We start from the raw sequence: 19,489 nt of genomic DNA on the forward strand, positions 1-19,489 counted from the left end.
ACGTTCTAGGGTATAGTTTATTCCTTTCTACTTTAAAGAAAGGAAGAGTGAGTGAGGAAGAAGAAAACAAAAGTGCCAACACCTTCTACTGTGGTTGATGCTCAATAGTATCTTTGTAGATCTTGGTAGATCTACAAAGGATGCAGGATGCCCAGACCTGAGTATAGTGTGTATAGTGTACTAATCTGACCACAGGAGATGAAAAACTTAAAACAAAAGCCCATATGGATTTATTGAGGCATTTCAAGAACCAGTTCTGTAAGTTAAGCAGGAGTAATTTTCAGCAACTGCTAATGAAAGCACGTTTTTTTGGTTTTTTTTAATTATTTTAGCTTTAAGAAACTTAAGCATGTACAGAAAATTAAGAGGGAACATGAAGAAACCAAATGAGTATGTTTAGAGTTTAAGATGTTGTGTTATCAGGGTGAATAAGGTGGTGGTGATTGATCTGCAACAATTTTATCATAAGCTGGTGGAGCATCAGGTACCTGTGGTAAGGAAAATCACGTGAAAGACTGAAAAACCAATTGAGGTACAAGAAAATTACATTAAGAATTCAGAGCGTTATTTACCCCAATATATGATATGGTACTGCAGCTTAACCTGAGCTCATTCTTTATGTCTTTATTTTTTTTAAGGTTACTTTTTGCTAATACATTTTTTGATTTTGCATCAAATTAATTTAATTTTGTTCATATCATTCATCCAAAGGGATAATTTTCAGTGTACAAGAATGAGATTTTTTTTTAAAAAAAGGATTTTTTATTTATGTTGAGATTTTAGACTAATATTGAAAGTTTTCTTTAAGAGTCTTGATGCAGGTATACTGTTGTATTCCCATTCACATGTTACATCTTTCTAACAAATTGTGTAATGATCATAGAACTTAAGAATAAAGGTAGATAAAAGAAGATATTTTTAAAAGAGAAAAATTCTCAATAATGAATTTTAAAGTCTCTATTCACAGTAAAAATTGTGCAAAAACAAAGCACACCGGAAGGAAAAAATCACCAATAAGTGACTGTTTTCCAAAACTGTCTCACCGTGTCTTACTATGTTATAAATAAATGAAAGCTTGAGTTGCAACTTACCACCAAATTAAAGTTTCTGTACTCCTGCAGAGGCATTTTGCAGTCCAGTGTTGTTCCCTCGCCTACCATGGTTCTTATTGTGCCCACACTAGAGCTTTTGCTCTGTGACAGATCATAAAGAAGTACGGGTAAGATGAAAGTAAGAAGAAAATGTGAAGTTGGAGCAAATTATACATAATTTAATATTTGACAGCACATTTTTTACAGTACATGTAAGAATCTCGGATTAGGGCCAGCCAGTCAGAGAGGTGAGTACCTATCAGGTTTTGCTGTCTCTGATGGGGCTGCTCTCTCTCCTTTATTGCCCAATTACATTTCCCGAAAAATGAAGGTCACATTTTTTTATGGATCTTCAGGACTAGGACTGCTGCAGGAACTGGCACCTTCTCACATACCTGAATGCCTCCTCCTTTTTATCCCTCCCATTCCTTTCTTTAATCTCCAACCATTCTCATTTCAATTTTTCCACCATCTCTTTTGCATATATTCTAGACCAATTCTCTCCTACCCAAGAAGCCTAATAAAAATTTGATTTTCAAAATGAGAAAGCAGCAATCTGCAATGACAAGGAATTAAATAAGAAATAGTGCTTTTTTGCCATGAGGTACAAGGCAGGAATGAAAGAATTCTGGTTTACATTTTTGAAGTTGTTGGGGGTTTTTTTCATTTGAAAGACCTTCATTTTTGCAAACCAGAAAAGATTTGCAAAACGCTTCATTCTTGCAACATTTCACTAATGAAGTTCAGCTTTGATGTGTTCTGCCAGTTGATGTATTTGATAGATCACTGGGAAGGTAGCAGTAAAAAGTTATCAGAAACAGCAAGGAAATGAATTTCAATGAGAGGTAAGTTTTTTAACTCCAAGTGATCACATCTTTTTTTAAATATTAGAATAGCAAAAAGGCATTTACTGTAAAACATATAAAGGATTAAAAGTGGCCTCCCTTTCACAAGGAGGAGAGCAGAACTTCAAAGATAAAGCTTTGTGACTTCTAACAGCAGATGTTATGAGAAGGATAGTACCTTTTATATTTTTTAAGAAGACACAAAATAGAATTTGTTAGAAGTGTTGATTGGAAAGCCCTGCTTTTTCATAAATTTTAAAATTTCAAGTCAACTTTTATACAAATAAATCATGTATTACCTATACATGAACATAATATTTCCTTAGGTACTTGTAACATCTTAGTTTTCGGTAAGAATTAAATATAATGATTCCTAGGCATCCCATTTTCCACTGGTGTGTTGTGCAAAACCAGTCAGCTGGCTTCATGTCCCTGTGCTTCTCCTTCCTCTTATCCCTTTGCCTGACTTGCAGGTTCTTCAAGGCAAGGTGTGTTTGCTCTTGCATGGTTTCAGCTGTGCGTAAGTCACGCTATATGTTGCCTGAGTTAATGATGTCCTGTGACAGTTTTGATGTTCTCTGCATTCATGTAATGCGAATAAAGATAATATGTTGTCAAAATAACAGCATGCTGGAAAGCGAGCTGCCATGCTTACCCGCAGACTTTTATAGCCACTACGTCTTTTATAATACCAGCAGCCAAAGAAGAGGAAAATTGCCAGCACCAAAATGAAGAGTCCAATACCCAGAGCTCTGTTGGGAAAGCAAAACAAAATCATTAGCACCAGAACTAGATGCATTTTTGTGGGAGCAAGAATGATAAGAGCACAAGTTTGTATCAGTATCCTTTTATTAGAAGGTGGCACAGAGAATTTACCTCAGAAAACAAAGTGTCAATGACTTCAGCCAGTCTCTGTTGATTAAGCAGTTAGCTATATTCTCTACCAAGTTCTTGTGCATGTTAAAAATGAGGAATAGATTGCTTCGAAGATAATAATCTAGCAGTGGCTACTGCTTCTAAAAAAATCTCTGCCTGTAAATCCAGCAAACAGTATTACGATGCTGGAGGAGAATGTGAAGTACATCAAATGCCACACCTGCAGAGAGACAGCTCATGTTATTTGTTAAATTTCCCTAGGCAGCATCTATTGAGAAATGTGTCATCATCGCATCCAATAACTGCTGGAGTCAGAAGGATTTTTTGGATACATAAAACAGTGCATAACCTCAAAACCCAGTCAGAAACTTTGTATTATTCATGGTAATTCTATAATTCTTCGGCTCTTGTTCCACGACATACTAGGCACAGTACTGGTGTCCCTGACTCACTTTAGGGAACACAGGCTTTGCAAACTGTGCTGCAAGACATCCTTCCCACTGCGTTCTGAGGACGTGCAAGAAGAAGTACAGTTCCACTACCCATCAGACAGCAAGCTGACAAAGTAATTGCAAGTTTCCTAGTCACAAAGCCCATTCCTTCTGATATCCCCTCTGTTAAAACAGAAAATTCACTCCCCATTTTTTTTTGTTCTTTGCCTTTTCAGGAACAGAAAAGTCTGCAAAATGCTTAAAGGGAAAAGAGTACAGGAAAAAAATGACCAAATGAGTCAGGATAAACCCATTCTAACACACTTCTTGTGTCTTATGTCCAGTTACCCAGTAGTAATTAGAGCACCGGGCTTCTCCATTGGGAGTGAGCAGTGGAATACATGACTCATCAGAGACCTTTTCTGTCTATCTGCTGTCACTTTCACTGACTCAGAGTCTCATGAAGGAGTGTTTCCATGTGACTTAAGAAGCCTGAAAGAAGATGTAAGCAGGTTTGTTGTGGCACAACAGGCTGTGCTTTTGTCTGAACTGTTTGAAGCATGAAGCCCCTTGGAGCCAAAAGGATTTTCTTTTTCATAAGTACCTGAATCTTGTGAGTTGCTTCTGCCCCTTCAAGAATTTGTGTTGGCTGAAGAGCTCTTTAACCCAAGAATTCAGGTCATGGCATTCCTGGTTCAGCTGCGTTGCAGGTGATCTTCAAAGTTACAAGACAACTCCACTGGTTTTGTGAATGGTTTTAGCACAGCTAAACCAGTGTTTCTCCAAGCAGCTGCTGCCTTTTCTACATTTTGAAACTGCTTTCTGCTTTTCATATCCTCTGTAGCTTTAGGCATCCATTAGCCTGTATCCCTCTCACAATGTTTGTCACTGGAGTTGGCAATTTTAACCATGTTTGCTGTCCAACTCCTTCCCTACCTATTCGGAGGGTAGTGTGAAAAGTGTGTTTGCAGTTCCTTGCAGTTCCAGTTGAAGCTGGAGCTGTGCTGTTAGGATTATGTGCTTTTATCCTGAATACGTTTTCTGGTGCTGGAAGGAGAGAGTCACTTTCCCTCACATACTTAGAAGAACTGCTTACTTGTTGAAGAATTGCAGCCACTGGAATTCATGGCAGTTAAAGATGATCAAGCTTAGTTTCAAGTGCTGAGACATGACTAGCCAGCTTTATCCTTCAGAGAACTGCTTTGGAAGGACTATGTGAGCGCCTTCCCCTTTGTTTATTCTCTCTGTCTAAGGTTTAACACAGAGAAAAAGAATCTCACAGTATGGAAGGCGAGGGGGAGGGGAGGGGGAAGGAGGAGATAAGTCTCCAAGTTTGGGGATCAGTAAACCACTACCAGAAGCACATTCCACATACAGATATCCAAGCACACTGGAAATACTTGTCTAAAGTAATAACACATCACCAGTGGGATACTGTCTAGTAATCCAACAATCCAAGGCCAAACATATTTTATTGTAAGCCAAAACTAGCAAAGTTTTAAGCAGAATTAATTCTGCTTAAGTGGAATCTTGCCCAGAAACACTTTACTGAGAGTCACATTTGTATGGCATTAATGTCTTCCCCCTGCCTTTTGATGGTATTTTACCATTTTTCTGGGGTTTTCACTTGTATTATTCTTTAGAGTGAGACAATGTCCCTTTGAGGTCACTGAAGAGAGATGTGGATCTGGAGATAGAACTCAGTGTAAAGATCACTTTGCAGCAGCCTCAAAAGAAAATTTTAAATAAGTCTCAGTAAACCTGGTAATTTTACTATAAAGGTTAATGGCTTCTGATCATATGATCAAACTCTGGATTCTTGAATTCAACAATTCTGATTGTTCTTAATTGTTGAGGGCTCTTCAAAATTCTGCAATCACAGACATTAAAGACAACTACAAGACAGCTAAATTGGACTCCACCTATATATAACTGTAACTTTTTTTCTGATACTATTTTGTACATTTCTTTCAATGTAAATTTTTTTTTCACCGGCTTACATGCTAACATAGGTATTGCTTTATGCTTACTCTTCTGCTGCAAGATAGCTGTGTCCTTTCCCTCTGAAAAAGCTGCCGTCTGGATGATGGATTCTTCTTGGCATTTTGTGAGCTTGGTCCTACTCAAACCTCTAGGATAGAAATACAATAAATGTAAATAAAGTGCAATAAATAATTTGTTATCTTTAAGGCATAGTGCTATCAACTTTTTTTGTTTTAATGGGAGCATTTTAGGAAGTCAGGACAATCTGATATCTTCAGAAATTAGTAGATACATGTACATACGCAACTGTCCCAATTTAAGGCAAAACTCAAAACCATAAATAGAGTTTAGAATTGAATAACTCCAATGCCATCAAGGTATTTGCACCCAAGTGCAACACAGAAGAATTTGACATGGTCTCTTTAGGTACTAAGTGATTGCAGACTTCTGAAGTAAAACCTCATATAGAATATAGAAAGTCTTGCAGGAATATAGAAAGAAAGGCAATTTACCTGGACAAGAAAAACTATTCAGAAGAAGAAACGATAATATTGTCCTTACAAGTAGTTTTTTCTTTATTTGCTTTATTCCCTGTAAACACTCATTGGTTTTCAATCAGGGTAAACTCAGAGATCTGTTGATTTTCAGATGCTTATACTCATTCATACTATACTAAAAGCAGTCTGAACAGTTAGAAATCTAATTGATCAAAAGTAACAAATGTAATCATGTTTTTGTCATTCAAACAGCGCAACACATCCTACTTGATAGTATCCAGCTAAGATACCTACCTTAGGCAGCTAAAGTGTAAATGCCAATGTCTTTGCCGAAGAGAATTCCAGCCAAGGAGAGAAAATGTTTTCAGAGTTCACTTAGAGATAATCAAGCCTCTTCTGTAGCACAGTTTTGGAGCAACACAAAAAATTTTAAGTAGAATAAAAAAATACAGATCTTACCTCCTTCAGTCGCGTATTCTGTCTGTTAACTGAAAGGCATGTACAGCTCGCTTTTCCTTGATCTGCTCTGGGTTTTTTTCCTTCTTTGATCTGTACTCTTATGACTATCACGAGTTTAAATTCCTTTCAGTACAGCTTCTGAATGCATTCATTAGCATGAAGGAGGTAAGGAGACAACTCATTTTCTTCTTACAGTCTGCATCCTTGCCTCCTAATAGGGAGCTAAAAAATCCGTTATTTCTTCATTTATGATATGCCCTCTGAGAAATGGCTCAACACCATTTTACCCGCCTAATCAGTACATGCTCCTAGAGTGGACAGACTACTTCTAAATTCAAACATGATTTTGATTTAGGGCTGATTATTTTGTGACAGAGGACTGGTATTTTTGCTATGCTATAGCTATAGCTTTGTTTATGCACACTTTTTACACCATTCTAGCACTGGAAAACTAGTATAGTTGGAGGAAAACTCATAGATGCATGCTGTTATACCATCATGGAAGTGTCTTAGATTAGAGCAAGTACAGTTTAATTCTGTACTAGTAAGCAACTGCTGCAACAAAAAGAGAGCCTGTCCCATGGGCTGCAGAACTATGAAGCCTGTTTTTCTATGGATTTGTGTGAATTGCCTTTGCTTGTGCTGCAGTAGTTCCATTTACAACACCAGGCAAGAAACAGCAGTTTGTGGTTGATTTACAGGCCTGGGTACTGACATGGGCCAGCAAAGTTTTTTACTACCAAAAAGAAGCAGATATAAAAACTATGTCCTGTTTGTCGCTTGTCCTGATGAGTGATTAATGTGGGCCTTTCTACCAGTACCACAGCTGAGGGTTTTTAAAGTCTGGAGGACTCAAAACTTGGAAGTTTTGACTCATATTTGAAGCTGTGAACCTGGCTCTCAATGTGGTTGAAAATGGCTGACAGGCTCTGAAGTGAATAGGAGAACACAGATCAAGAATGCTGATGAGAGATCAACATCCATTTACTTAGGAAATCGGATGAAAAGTCTTAAAATCAATCTTCCTTGCTAGTGTAGGGCTAGGAATAGCCAGACCATTTTTCTGCTTGTCTGTTTTGCCTCATCATAAAAATCTGATTTTTCTTTAGATATTTTTCAATGGTAGTGCCCAGTGACAGAACCAGAGGCAATGGGCACAAACTAAAATGCAGGAGGCTCCAGTTGAATGTAAGGACCCACTTTTTTACTGTGATGGTGACTGAGACCTGGCAAAAGTTGCCCAGAGAGGCTGTGAAGTCTCCATCCTTGGAGATACTCAAAACTGTCTGGACACAGTCCTGGGAAACTGGCTGTAGGTGGCTCTGCTGGCGCAGGGGCATTGCACTGGATGACCTTCACAGGTCCCTGCTATGCTCAGCCATTCTGTGATTAGCACCAGAAGGATTTGATCAGTTTTGCTAGACCCATTAAAGTTTGAAACAACATGTTTTTTGCAAAGGGAACAATAAAAGGAGGAAGAAGAGTGAACATTACTAAGGAGCATAAGCTTGCTCATTTGGCCAGATGGTTCCATGCTTCTCTTACATCATCCCAGACAAATTTGATAGGAGTTTCAGAGGTGAAAGTGATGGAGGGAAAGTTTCTGTAGATACCCACATGTGTAAAACAGTAACTGTAATTTATCATAGTCCATCCAGTTCCCAAGGAACATGCCAGCCCTTTGTGCAGTACTCTGAAAATGTCATTGACCTCGTTACCAAGTCATGTGTTCTCCTGAAGAAAAGCTTCACTTCCGGGAAAGGATAGTAACTGAAAGGTACCGTTTGTTCTTGTCAGATTCAAAACCCAGATACACAGAAATTCCACATGATATCAAAGCCAGTTTCTGCCCCTTCCTTGCCTCAGGCAGTGTGTGGGGCAAAATGTCAATTGAACACGGAGCATTCTGAATTAATCTTTTGTTAACAGTATAACCAGGAAGGGGAAAAAAAGTCCAGCTTTGTCATGGATCTGTGGTGCCATCTGGCATGTAAAAGCACAATGCTGCTATTGAGGAACTGGATGGATAAAACAGAAGGTAAAACACCATGTCCTGGTTCTGACCACAGTTTTTTACAAAATCTTATTTCTCTGGGGTGGTGCTGCTAACTCCATCCATGTAACGTCACTGGAGCTGCTGTATGGATTCCACAGGTGCCACTTGTTTAAAGACAGCCTTTCAGGAGGAGAAGAGGATAGAAGAGGTGGAGTACTTAGGAGAAAACCCAAAGCAACCCAGGCCTTTTGTGGTAGCCAGCAACCTGTGGCAAACCAAGGACACTGATAAATTTTTATGATAGGTATGAAATGAATGCTTTCAGTGTAACTGAAAATAACACGCTTGACCTTTTAAAAAGAATAGCAGGTTTTATGCTGTTGACAGCATGATTCTGTCTTTCTAGGACAAGATCCTGGGATTTTTATTAGTTTATTTCCCTGAACTGATAATCTTTATTTTTCTCTGGCATTTGAGCCTTCCTTCAGCAGACAGAGCAGACAAACAGAAGTAGAATCATAGAATCATTTCGGCTGAAAGATCAAGTGCTTTGGCACCTGATTTAGTAAAGGCATTAGTTTTGAGTTTTATAAGAGTTTCAGTGGAAACTCTCAAGTATTTCAGTGCAATATTTATATTTACATTGACAGTAACACAGTACAGCAAGAGGGAGTAAGGAGATTATAATCCTTTCAGTTGGTGCTGAGGGTCCTCATCTCTCCATGATTTGGGGATTTACTTTGAAGGCAGTATTATCTGGCTTCCAGGGCTGAACTGTTCCCCTACAGGCCTGATTTGGTGCTTTTGTAAAAGAAGTTATTGCTCACATTGCTGCTATCTCAGTTGCAGACACCTCCAGGAAGGAGGTGTCTATGTTGTCCCATAGACTGCCTTGCCCAGACACCATGTTGTCACACCTGGTTCATGAAAGTAAGTTCCTCAAGTAATTTCCAAGTGAAATTGTTCCTCAGTGTCAGACCCATCTCCCTCTGCTCCATGTCTGAACAATGTACAGTAAAAAAGAAGTGGTACTCTTAATCCTGTGGCAACTATGCCAAGAGGATGCCAAAAATGCAGTGGTGCTTGCGTTCCTGTGCCTTGTTTTTTCAAAGTCAAAAGACTGGATAGCTTTTTGGAGGTGTTTTTCTTTGCTGCTACTTTGTCCATGGTCAACTGGAGGTTCTGAGCCCAGGGGATTGTTCAGATTTATGGGACTTTCCTCCATGGGATGCAGATTGCAAACCTTGGGTGGAAACCTTTTGGATGCAGTTGGGCCCTATCAACCTGAGGCGGGTGTATGACTTTTCCTTGTAACTTCAGGAAGCCATACCTGGATTCAAAAGAATGAGAATGCTTTCTAAAGCCTCACAGTCCTGTTTCCATTAGTGAGTGACTAACAGGTTTGGAGTGAGAAACTCCTTGCAGGTGAAATGCTCATTTAGGTCTCTGAGGCCATCTCAGAAACTCTTTGAAGAAAGTGAATACAGGCAACACTGACTACATGATAGCATCTTGGAGCAAAATGGCCCTTTGAAAGTAATGCCTGCAATAACAGTCCAACAAGACTTAACTTGAAATGCTGCTGCTACAGCTGATGTAAAAGCAGTCCCAAAATTAATACAAACACTCGGTACTTCTTCTGTGCTGTTAAACAAATACAGAGTCATCACCTGACAGAGTTTCCAGGTGACTAATGCTATTCAGTGCAGTTAGGGAAAAAAAAAGAAAAGAACTTTTCATTTCTCTGTTCAGAGGATCATAAGATCCTTTCCAGCCTCGTGGGGACCTGGGGAGGTCTCCAGTCCCTGCCTAGAGCTCAGACCACACTACTCAGGGCTTTGCCCAGACGGGGCATGAAAGATGGAGACAGCCCAAACTCCCTGGGCCCCAGCCCTACCACTGGGCTGTCCTCGTGGCTCCAGCCTGAGCCTCTCACGTTTCAGCCTGTGCTGCTGCCTCTCACCATCTTGCCATGCACCACTGTGAAGAGCTTGGCTGCATTCCTCCATCCCTCCCACCAGTGCTGGGGATGCTGTTGGGTGCCCCCAAAGGCACCCCTCCTCCTGCTCAACCAGCCCTGGTCCTGCAGCCTCTCAGCGGTCCTCTGCTGAGCTCAGTCATGTTTATTAACTTCTTTCCTGTACCTCATACCCCAAAATGGGTGCACAACCACGGAGCAAAGGGGAATAATCACCTCCCTGTTCAAACAGCCCAGGATGCCACTAGCCTTCTTTACTGCCTGTGTCAGATGTCAGGACATATCAAAATACAGAAATGAGAGACAGGGCTTTTATAGAAGATATGGAATTATACAGAATTTTAACAGGAAGTCAGAGATGGAAACTGCATCTCTCCGTTCCTCCCTCCCACAACAACAACAACAGTTCCCCTTCCTTTGAGTTTGTAAAATGAAAGTTTATTTTAAATAGTAGAACACTACAGAAGACTGAAGAGTAATACTTCCTAGAAAATTCTAAGTTTTTCAACTGACATGGTTGAAAAATATTTTGTCAGAAAGTTCAGGACCTTGCTCCAAGACTGTGCCCACCCAGTTGTATCTCTTACAATGCATATTCTGCAGTCAAGCTCTCACACATAGTTGATTGATTAGTGGTTCAGCTAATTTTCTGTATGTTCTATTAATTTTTTGAAATAATTGTTATTCTTACAAGACAATAAGTAATTATTTGAGTTGCATCATGTTAAGCTTGGCTTCACGGATAGTGCTTCAATGGTAAAAATTTCAGAATTTGTAATTAGGACAGCTGTGACATTTGCAATGTTTGAAAGCTTTTAAGTGCTCTGTTTTTTCCTTCTGCTGTTTTTTTTTAAATGTGATACAGCCTTTCCTCCCTTTTACATTTTCTGTTCCCCTGGAAAAAAAAAACAAAATTACCAAAAAAAAAAAAAAAAAAAAAAAAAAAAAAAAAAAAAAGGGCAAAGTAGTTTGGATATAGGCTCGTTTTATTCTCATAATTCAAATATTTGCTCAAAGAGCCTCAGGATGACTGAAATGTGGGAGTAAAAAGGACTGCAGGAAATCGTCTAGTCTATCCTGCTGTTCTGAAGCACAACTGAATACATTTAGGTTCCCTCTTGTGTCTTAGCTATTCTCTGATATCTCTATGTTTTCATATTCTCCCTATAGTCTGTTTCTAACAGTGAAGTTTTTTCCCCTATTATGTAACTCTGCATTGCTGCAAATTTTATCAATTAATAATGGCCTTAACAAGGAAAGGAATTAACTGTGTCCTCTTTATCTCAGCCTGTGATGGATTTGAAGGCTGTTCTCATGCTCTGTACAACCATTTGTCTTCTAAACCAGATGAACTTTATTGCTTACATTTTTTTAGCCTGCATAGTTTCTTAACCTTTGTCATTCTTCTTCCACTTAATTCTTTGCCACTTATGTGCCCCTCCCAGTGAAAGGCTTGCATGCATCATTATCTCCTCGGGTCTGGGACAGGCCTCCGCGGGTGACTGCGCAGGACAGCTCAGCGCTGGTGAGTGCTCCACGCCGCCCCAACGCGGGGCTGGGGCCCTGCTGCGGCCAGGACGGAGGGAGGGAGGGAGGTATGGCAGGAACAAGGTCACGGCCTGGCCCGGCTCTGCCTTCTGTGAGAGACCCGCGTAGAGTTGTCCCCGTGCTGGCCACATCTCCATATCTCCTCTATCTCACCATACCACAGAAAGGCATTTACTGTTTTTAATATGGGGTTGCGTCTGGGATTCTAAGGTGGTTTGAAGTCCACTGTAGCCTTAGGTCCTCTGCTGTTATTCATCAGTCCTCCACCATTTTAAGTGTCTGTGTTTTGCTTTTTATTTCTGACACTTGGGACTGCATTTCCCTGTACTGAAATCTATTATTCATATCACTTTCCCCCACTATCAGGTTTATTTATTTACCAGACTGCAGCCCTGCTCTATAGAGTACCTGCAAAGCTTTTAGCTCAAAACTACAGTCGTGTACTCTGGCTTTCACATCCAACTTGTCTACAGAAAATACTGAACACTACATCCTTAAGCTAAACTCCGTGAGCCGATGCCTCTTCCTGTTTGATAGTGATGGCTGCAGTCTGTATCTGGGAGTAGGATTTCTATCTGCTGCATAACACACTTCATGGTAATTTCATTTAGACCATAGTTTTCCTCATTTGCTTACCATGGTTCTGTGGGACTGTGTTGAAGGCTTACGTAATCAAAGTTAAACTTCAGCATCAAAATCATATAACAATGGTGACTGGTGTGGTTTGCTTATAAACTAATTACTTTTTTCCTCATTTTCAAACGTGCCTATCAAAACTTCCATAATTTATAACTCCTACTGATATTGAGTTTGGAGAAAATAAAGCACTTCTGTATGTCCTGAAATGATGCAAGATGTCTGATGTAGTCACACCACTACATCATGTTCCCGATACCTTCTGTTTTGAAGTCTCAGGAGATGGAGAGAAGGGTAGGGTAACGTTGACTTTTCTGGTTTAGTAGTAGTCTGGCTTCCTCGTTCTTTTCTCTGTTGGAGGTGGTCTAAAGTGACTAAAATTCCAGCTGACAGGACAAGAGTGGCTCCTGCCATGTAAAAGCCTGCTCTGTAATCTCCAGCCATGTCCATGATCAGACCTGGAGAGAAACAAATGACAGCAATGTGATGGATAGGAAAGAGGCTAATGTGAGTTAGCTCAGCAGTGTGAACATGTCCTCTCATGCTGGCTACATACCTGTCTTGCAGCTTTCTACATCGTGGGTGCATGGAACATCACCCCATTACAGCATTGTAAAATTTGAGACAAGTAACATCTCATTTACTTTGCATATCTGGATTGCTAGTAGAGCAAAATGCTATCCAGTTTGAAGCACTTTCCAACATGAAACATGGCAGATAATCAAGGTAATGGCAGAAAAAAGAAAGAAATCATGCAGCTTTGTGTCTGAATAGCCCCATGTTCTGTGGTGTAGCTGTCACCAGTTGCCGTAATTTGGCCCATAACTGTACAGTACAAGAGAGTTTAAAGAAGCAAAGGTGAGGCCTCTTCTGTTGAGAGGCTGGCTACAGCCTGTTCATGTTGAACAGGTATCTCTAAAACCACATAGAACAGAAGGAACAAGATATTTTGGAGAGGAAAACTGACTCTTTGATTTCATATACTTCTCAGTCCAGATATCTCTGAGCTAAAAGAAGGGGAAATTTGGTCCAGAGACAGATTTTTTTTTCAGTTTATTATTCCCCTTTCTTTTTGTAACCTGTGTTTGGCAGAACCTCATCTTAACTTACCTGCAAGAGGAGGCCCCACAAAACCTCCAGTGCTTCGAATGAGCATGAAAAGCCCTAGAGCACTGTCAAAATCTGGCATGCCTACAACATCTGCTAGCACTGTAATGTGAACAGCAACTGTTGTGCCAAAGAAGAATCCATAGAAGCTGGTGAATATTGCCAAGGACAGGTAATTGTTAGCCAGAGGCAGCAGCATCAGGGAAGTACTAATCAGTGTAATTGTCATTGTCAACAAATGAACAGGTTTGGTAATGTGGAGATTGGCATACCAACCACATAACAGTCTGCCTGCAAAGTCAGCCATAGCCAAAATGGATAGGAGGGATGCAGTCCACGATTCATCTATTCCAAGGCTGTAGCTAAGTGGAACTAAAAATAACGGAGGCACAAAAAAACTCATAGCAGCCAATATGCCGAAAATGGCATAAAGTACGAACTCCGGTCGCCTCACAAGTGTCCAGTTGAAGGCTTTGTGTGTTGTGGGAGACTTAGCTTCTTTGTCTGTCCTAGATGTACCATTGCCAGGTGGTGTTTCAGCTTCAGAATGGCTAGTCTCAAGGAGGCAGCTGCTTGCCAGAGGTCGCATCAGTACTCCACAGACACAAATGTTGAGTTGGATGCCACCTATGATCAAGAGGGTACCTTTCCATCCATATTGACTAATCAGCCACTGGAAAAATGGCCCAAATGTGAATGCAAAAGCACATTCTCCAGCACTGGCAATAGCATTGGCCAAAGCTCTTTTCTTGGAGAAATAATGGCTGACGATGCTAATGGCTGGTGTCCATGAAAAGGAGATCCCAAGTCCTGAAAAACATCAACAAAAATAGCACCCATTAGATGCTACTGAGGTATCTTGTGAAGGTGGAAGTTAAAGCAGTCAGTGCTCCTACATTTGCAAAGATAAAAACTGGTAAAAGAAAGGCATTTTTGTTCCTAACAGAAGCATGAACTCTGCTGTGCTCTGGGTAAGAGTATATTTGTGGCATATATTCTGTAAAAATAAGTAGCATATTCAAGCAAAAAAGCAGGAGTATGACACACTATTAGACTCTCACTGTGGAGGGAAAAAAAAAAAAAACTTGCTTGGACAAATTTGTGACTGGTTGGGAAATCATGGCCACATGGCCATGTGGTTGAAACTAAACAGACCTCAGAGTGTCCATGTTGTCCCAGTTAAGGCTGGTAGTAGATTACCCCACCAGGTTAAGTTGATCTGTGTTCAGGGTAGAAAGTGGGGGAGGATGTGAAGGAAGCTTGTGTGTTACCTCTGTTTGCTCTTCATTTCCTTTCCCAATTGCTTTGAGCAGGCTTCAAACCTGCTCTAACTAACAGTTGTTTTAATGGCTCCCTAGAAACTATCTGGCAGCCCAGAACTGCCAAAGAGCTCAAATTCCAGACATTTTCTCAGGCACCCAGCATGGACCAGGGAATGCTTTACTTTATTCCCTGCCAGCTTCGCTTCCTCTTCCAGAAAAATCTGCTAGCTTTTGGAGACAACATTCTGGCCTGTTTCACCTGGCATAAAGAAAAGGACTGGAATCAATGGAAAGCCTGGGCTTGTGTTGAAAACATAAGATTATCTGACAGAAACGACAAAATTTGGGATCTCTGTGTCCTTGTACTTAAGCTCCTTTTAGGTTATTTAAATGTTAACAGAGCTCTTCACGCTGAGTGAAAAATAAAACACACTTCTTTTTCTCACTGCGTATGATTTGCAGAGGAAAATTACTAGCATCTAATTATTCATTTCCTTTGTCATTGCAGGTTTCTAGCCCAAATTCTTACTTCCAGAGTGGGACATGAGGGATACAACCCTTAAAGAGGGTTGCTGGTTATAGCTGCTCATAAAATCAAAATAGAAACCAGATTTTAAACCCTCCACCAAAAGCACCCTCAGATAAGGGCTCTGAGTTGCTGGTGAAAGAAATCCATAAAGCCTTGAAATCATACCCTGTAGGAAGCCAGTCGTTGCATACATCCAGATCATGTTAAGTCCAAGAAATCCCAGTGCCATTCCTGAGAAAGCCAGGAGTCCTCCAGTGATCACAACTGCCCGATGGCTGTATCGTACACATAGTGAGCTGGCAACGGGGGCTGGATCAACAGCAACACAGGAAAAAGACAAATACATTAGTAACATTAAGCTGACTGATAAGACCAAACAACCAAATAAAGCATTTGGAGGAGATATATCCTCGTAATGCTTGTCTCAGCTTGAATCCTGCTGGACAGGGGGCTGAACTGAGATTTTGAAATTGGATCCTTGCTGATAGGAAAACGACTGTCCCTGGGATTTGAAAATCTATTCAAAACGTGTGGACTTTTTCAAAAAAAAAAAAGGAAAGAGCATTTCAGTGCCTTCGTTGTGGAACAGTTCTACTGAGTTTCATGTAAGGATACAACTAACGACATCACAGAAATTCATGTAGCATTTTAGCAGTAAGTAAAACCTCGCTCATAGAATCTCTAGGTTAGTCTATAAAAATTGTACTATTATGTGTTATTGATATGGCTGGTATGAAAATTGTCTGGAGAAAACTAATCTTTATCTTCTGGAGCTTTGCAAAATCATCTGTTCATGGAATTGCAACCGTTTTAGGAAGGACCAAAAATCAAGGTTTATTTTGACGTAATATTTTTCCAGGAAAACTGAAGTTAATGTCTTCAGTTTTTATTTCAGTGGTACAGTTTATCTGGTCAGGTTCCAGGAACTCTTCGACATATGGGGACAAAATTGCACCAGGTACATATGTGACTTGGAGCAGCAATGCCAAAAAACCAAAGCGCTGGTCTCTCTCTAGGCACTGTCTGGAAGCACCTGAAATGTTAGGAATATTTTTATTTAATTCAGGATCAGTTGTACTTCCTGGTTGTTTATCCATCGGCATCACAATGCTAAGATCAAGGCCATACTGATCATGGAAAGGCACTCTTCTGTGGGGACACTTTCACACCCAAAGTCTAGGATTTATTTTTTTTTTTAAATAACCAAGGCCACTAGAGGGATCCCAAGTAACACTTGACACCACCAGTTGTCGATGGGATTTTGTAATGAGAACAGGGAGTCAGTTGTTCTGTCAGTTTATTAATATTCTGGAAATTAGAATTCGGAGATAAAATGAAGTTTGGTCAACAAGGACCAAGCTTATAAACTGAAATAAGTGGTGAGACAATGAAGAGAGGGCAGTCATCAGGGGAGTGCTTTGCAGAAGCAGGTGGTCGTATGTGCACTTGTGTCAAGTAAGATAAGAACAAAGAGAATTTGGAAGAGAAGAGAAGTGACATAAACCTGGCAGAGAGATATTAATGGCTGCAAAATCTGCAGGAAGTACATTGTCTGACAGCAGGTAGCTGGCAGAAGTTATACAAACCCCAAATGCCTCATCAGCATTTGCAGAAAAAAAATATTATGACTTGATAAGCATGTAAAAATGACATTGGAATTCAGTCATGGTCTGTAAGATGTAGTGGAGGATGTGAGACAGCTGGAGAATCCTATGATGAACATGAGAAGAGAAAAGTAGACTTAGGATAGCAGGAGAGATAACAAGTGCTTAAAGACAAAAGAAGGATCTGCAACTGTAGCAGAAATACTACCAACAAGGAATTTTAAAGACAGAGAATAAGTAGAAACAGTCAGAAACTGAACATGGGATAGCAGGAGGAAGGAAGCAGATAGCCACAGAAGTGGAAATAGAGAAGACAGCTACTGTCCAGTGTCTGAAAGGATAAAGGGTAATACACAGAAAACTTACAAACAATGGAAAAGGATGATAATCACAGCGCAAAGAGAAAGATGATGGGAGATGTGTGTCAGTGACAAGAGAAGGCCTATGTGTGTGATGGGAAGAATCCTTGCTGTGGTAAATTGAACAGCTTGTTGCAGGTGCAAACCCAAAAATAGAAGCATGTGCCCTCCTTCCACACAAGAGACAGAAATGCTTTTGAAAGGATCCAAATGGGAAAAATTAATATTCACTGATCATCCTCCATACTGAGCTACATGACACTGAAGGTTTCCCAGAGGAACATATTAAGAAAGACTAAGCCAGGCCAGGAAAGATGCTCAAAGAACTGGAGGCTCAGATGATCTTCAGCAGAAAGTCTTCTGGTCCCTATAAATGAAGCAAAGGCAGGAGAAGGTAAGGAAAATTTCGTAGTGACCCAAGATATTATGAACTACTATACAGAAGAGTTTTTGAACGTTTGGTCATCACGCTGTATTAATTGAAAAAGGATTATTTTCATAGGGTTTCAAAGGATGAAAAATAATTTCTGCTGAAAATGATAGCTGCCTTCTTAGAAGCAGGCCAGCCTCACACCTGGCTAGGCAAATACAGTTTTGCCTATATCATTATTTAATTTGCTCTGTCCTTGATACATTCCTATGCCAAGTAAGTATATATTAAAATACTTATTAAAATATATTTCTTATATTTAATAGACTGTATAGAAAATATATTTTAAATGTCTATTAAAAAACCACACCAAAACAAAACAAAAAACCTGAAACATTAAGTTTATATGCCTGAATGACAAAATGATATCACAACAGGTCAGCAGTAAGTCTAATTTGTAAAGCAAATTGATAGATTTTGATTTATTAATTTCTGTTGTCTGCAAAGTAGGTGGGAAAGCAGGTTGTTCATGGATTTTTAAAATTAATTATTTCTGTCAGAGTGAAACAAGGTCTAATACTGCAAATCAAGCATCAAGGACAGCAATTTATAGAACTGATAAAACCCGTTACTTGCTTTGTCGTTTGACTTTGGGTTACTGTTTTGTCCTTCTGAATTCATTTTTCAAAGAAAGATCAGTTGTGCATGATCTTTGGAAGTATTGAAATTACAAGCAATAATACCAACAAGTGTGGACTGAGTAGGATGCATATAATTACACGGTGCCTGTGCAATAAAGCACCGTCACAAACAAAATTATTACCCTTATTACATAAGGGTACTTACCTCTTGCAATTATCTATCTCAGTGAGAATATGTAGAGCACACTTCATGAGTTCTGTAGAGTTCATGCTTGCACATGTTTGGAATCCTCACCATAATGGTGATGGACCATCTATTTTACCAGGGCATAAAAGCTTATTAACAACTAAGAGTCAAATGCAGTATATTTGATATTACTCCCTCCTTCGTTTGGTGAGATACGGTGTTTAACCTGATCTCACAGCTCATTGCCTTTGACTGGGGAAGTTCACTCTCTCTTCCCTTACTCTCTCCTTGCATGGTCTTGTCTTCCTTATGGTCTCTGTGAGTGAACTGAGTTTTTTTTTCTTTTTAACTCTTTTTAGCACATTTTTATGGCAGGAAGCAAATGCCAATTTTCTGTAGAGACAGAAGAAGGAAGTATTTTCCTTACATGTTTCCATTTTGTAGACTTTTTTAAGGAAGCCCTTTAAAATGTCTTCAGTAGTTAAGACATTAAAATAAGTGCTAGAGCAGTACTTCCACCTACCTCCCAGATGAAAGACGGCAATAGTTACTGATGTGATCCAGGAAGTGGTGCTTGCAAGTTCATCGAAGTGCTGCTGGATCTCAACAAAGAACAAACCAAAAGTCTTGAGAACAGCAGCAGTGAGGCCCATTACCATGAAGGCTGACACTACCACAACCCATCCATAACCACCATCTGGTGGACTGCTGTCTTTGGCACGCATCTTTTCTAGTTCTCAGGTATTTTTGCTGGGGTGGTAGTGGTGGTGGTGAGGATTTTTAGTAGATCTGCAAATTAGTAGAAGGGCTAGTATTAAGGAAATGAATCAAAAGATTCTAGGAATGGCTTACAGAAGTAATTACCAGGTCAAAATACAAAATGCATTTCAGTGGTTTGATCAAAACTATTACCTGGGAAACAGATGTGCCAGGAGACAGGAGGCAAAGGAGAAAGCAAAACAAAGAAAATTTAAAAATTAAGAAAGGAAAACTATTCAGGTAAGGAGGGCAGGGAAAAGAAAAAGAAGCATGCAGATGTGAAAATAGGAAAGAAGACAATGGGAAAAGAGATGATGCAGACACCAGGATT

General features: G+C 39.9%; 2 protein-coding genes across 2 annotated transcripts; both read right to left on the reverse strand.

Annotated features, from left to right (window-relative positions):
• Positions 1-419: 419 nt before the first annotated feature.
• Positions 420-5,347, reverse strand: MLANA (melan-A). The gene is made up of 4 exons (XM_008940330.1): positions 5,274-5,347; positions 2,592-2,688; positions 1,092-1,193; positions 420-488 (listed from the first exon to the last, which is right to left on the reverse strand). Exons 1-4 carry the CDS (start codon positions 5,345-5,347, stop codon positions 420-422), a joined length of 342 nt encoding a protein of 113 aa, XP_008938578.1.
• A 7,224-nt stretch (positions 5,348-12,571) lies between these two features.
• On the reverse strand, positions 12,572-19,124 carry LOC103772983 (monocarboxylate transporter 13-like). Its single transcript, XM_008940332.1, has 4 exons — positions 18,923-19,124; positions 15,404-15,547; positions 13,451-14,257; positions 12,572-12,798 (listed from the first exon to the last, which is right to left on the reverse strand). Exons 1-4 carry the CDS (start codon positions 19,122-19,124, stop codon positions 12,572-12,574), a joined length of 1,380 nt encoding a protein of 459 aa, XP_008938580.1.
• Positions 19,125-19,489: the final 365 nt, after the last annotated feature.

This window comes from Merops nubicus, unplaced genomic scaffold (assembly GCF_000691845.1).
Source record: "Merops nubicus isolate BGI_N331 unplaced genomic scaffold, ASM69184v1 scaffold51335, whole genome shotgun sequence".
NCBI lineage: Eukaryota > Metazoa > Chordata > Aves > Coraciiformes > Meropidae > Merops > Merops nubicus.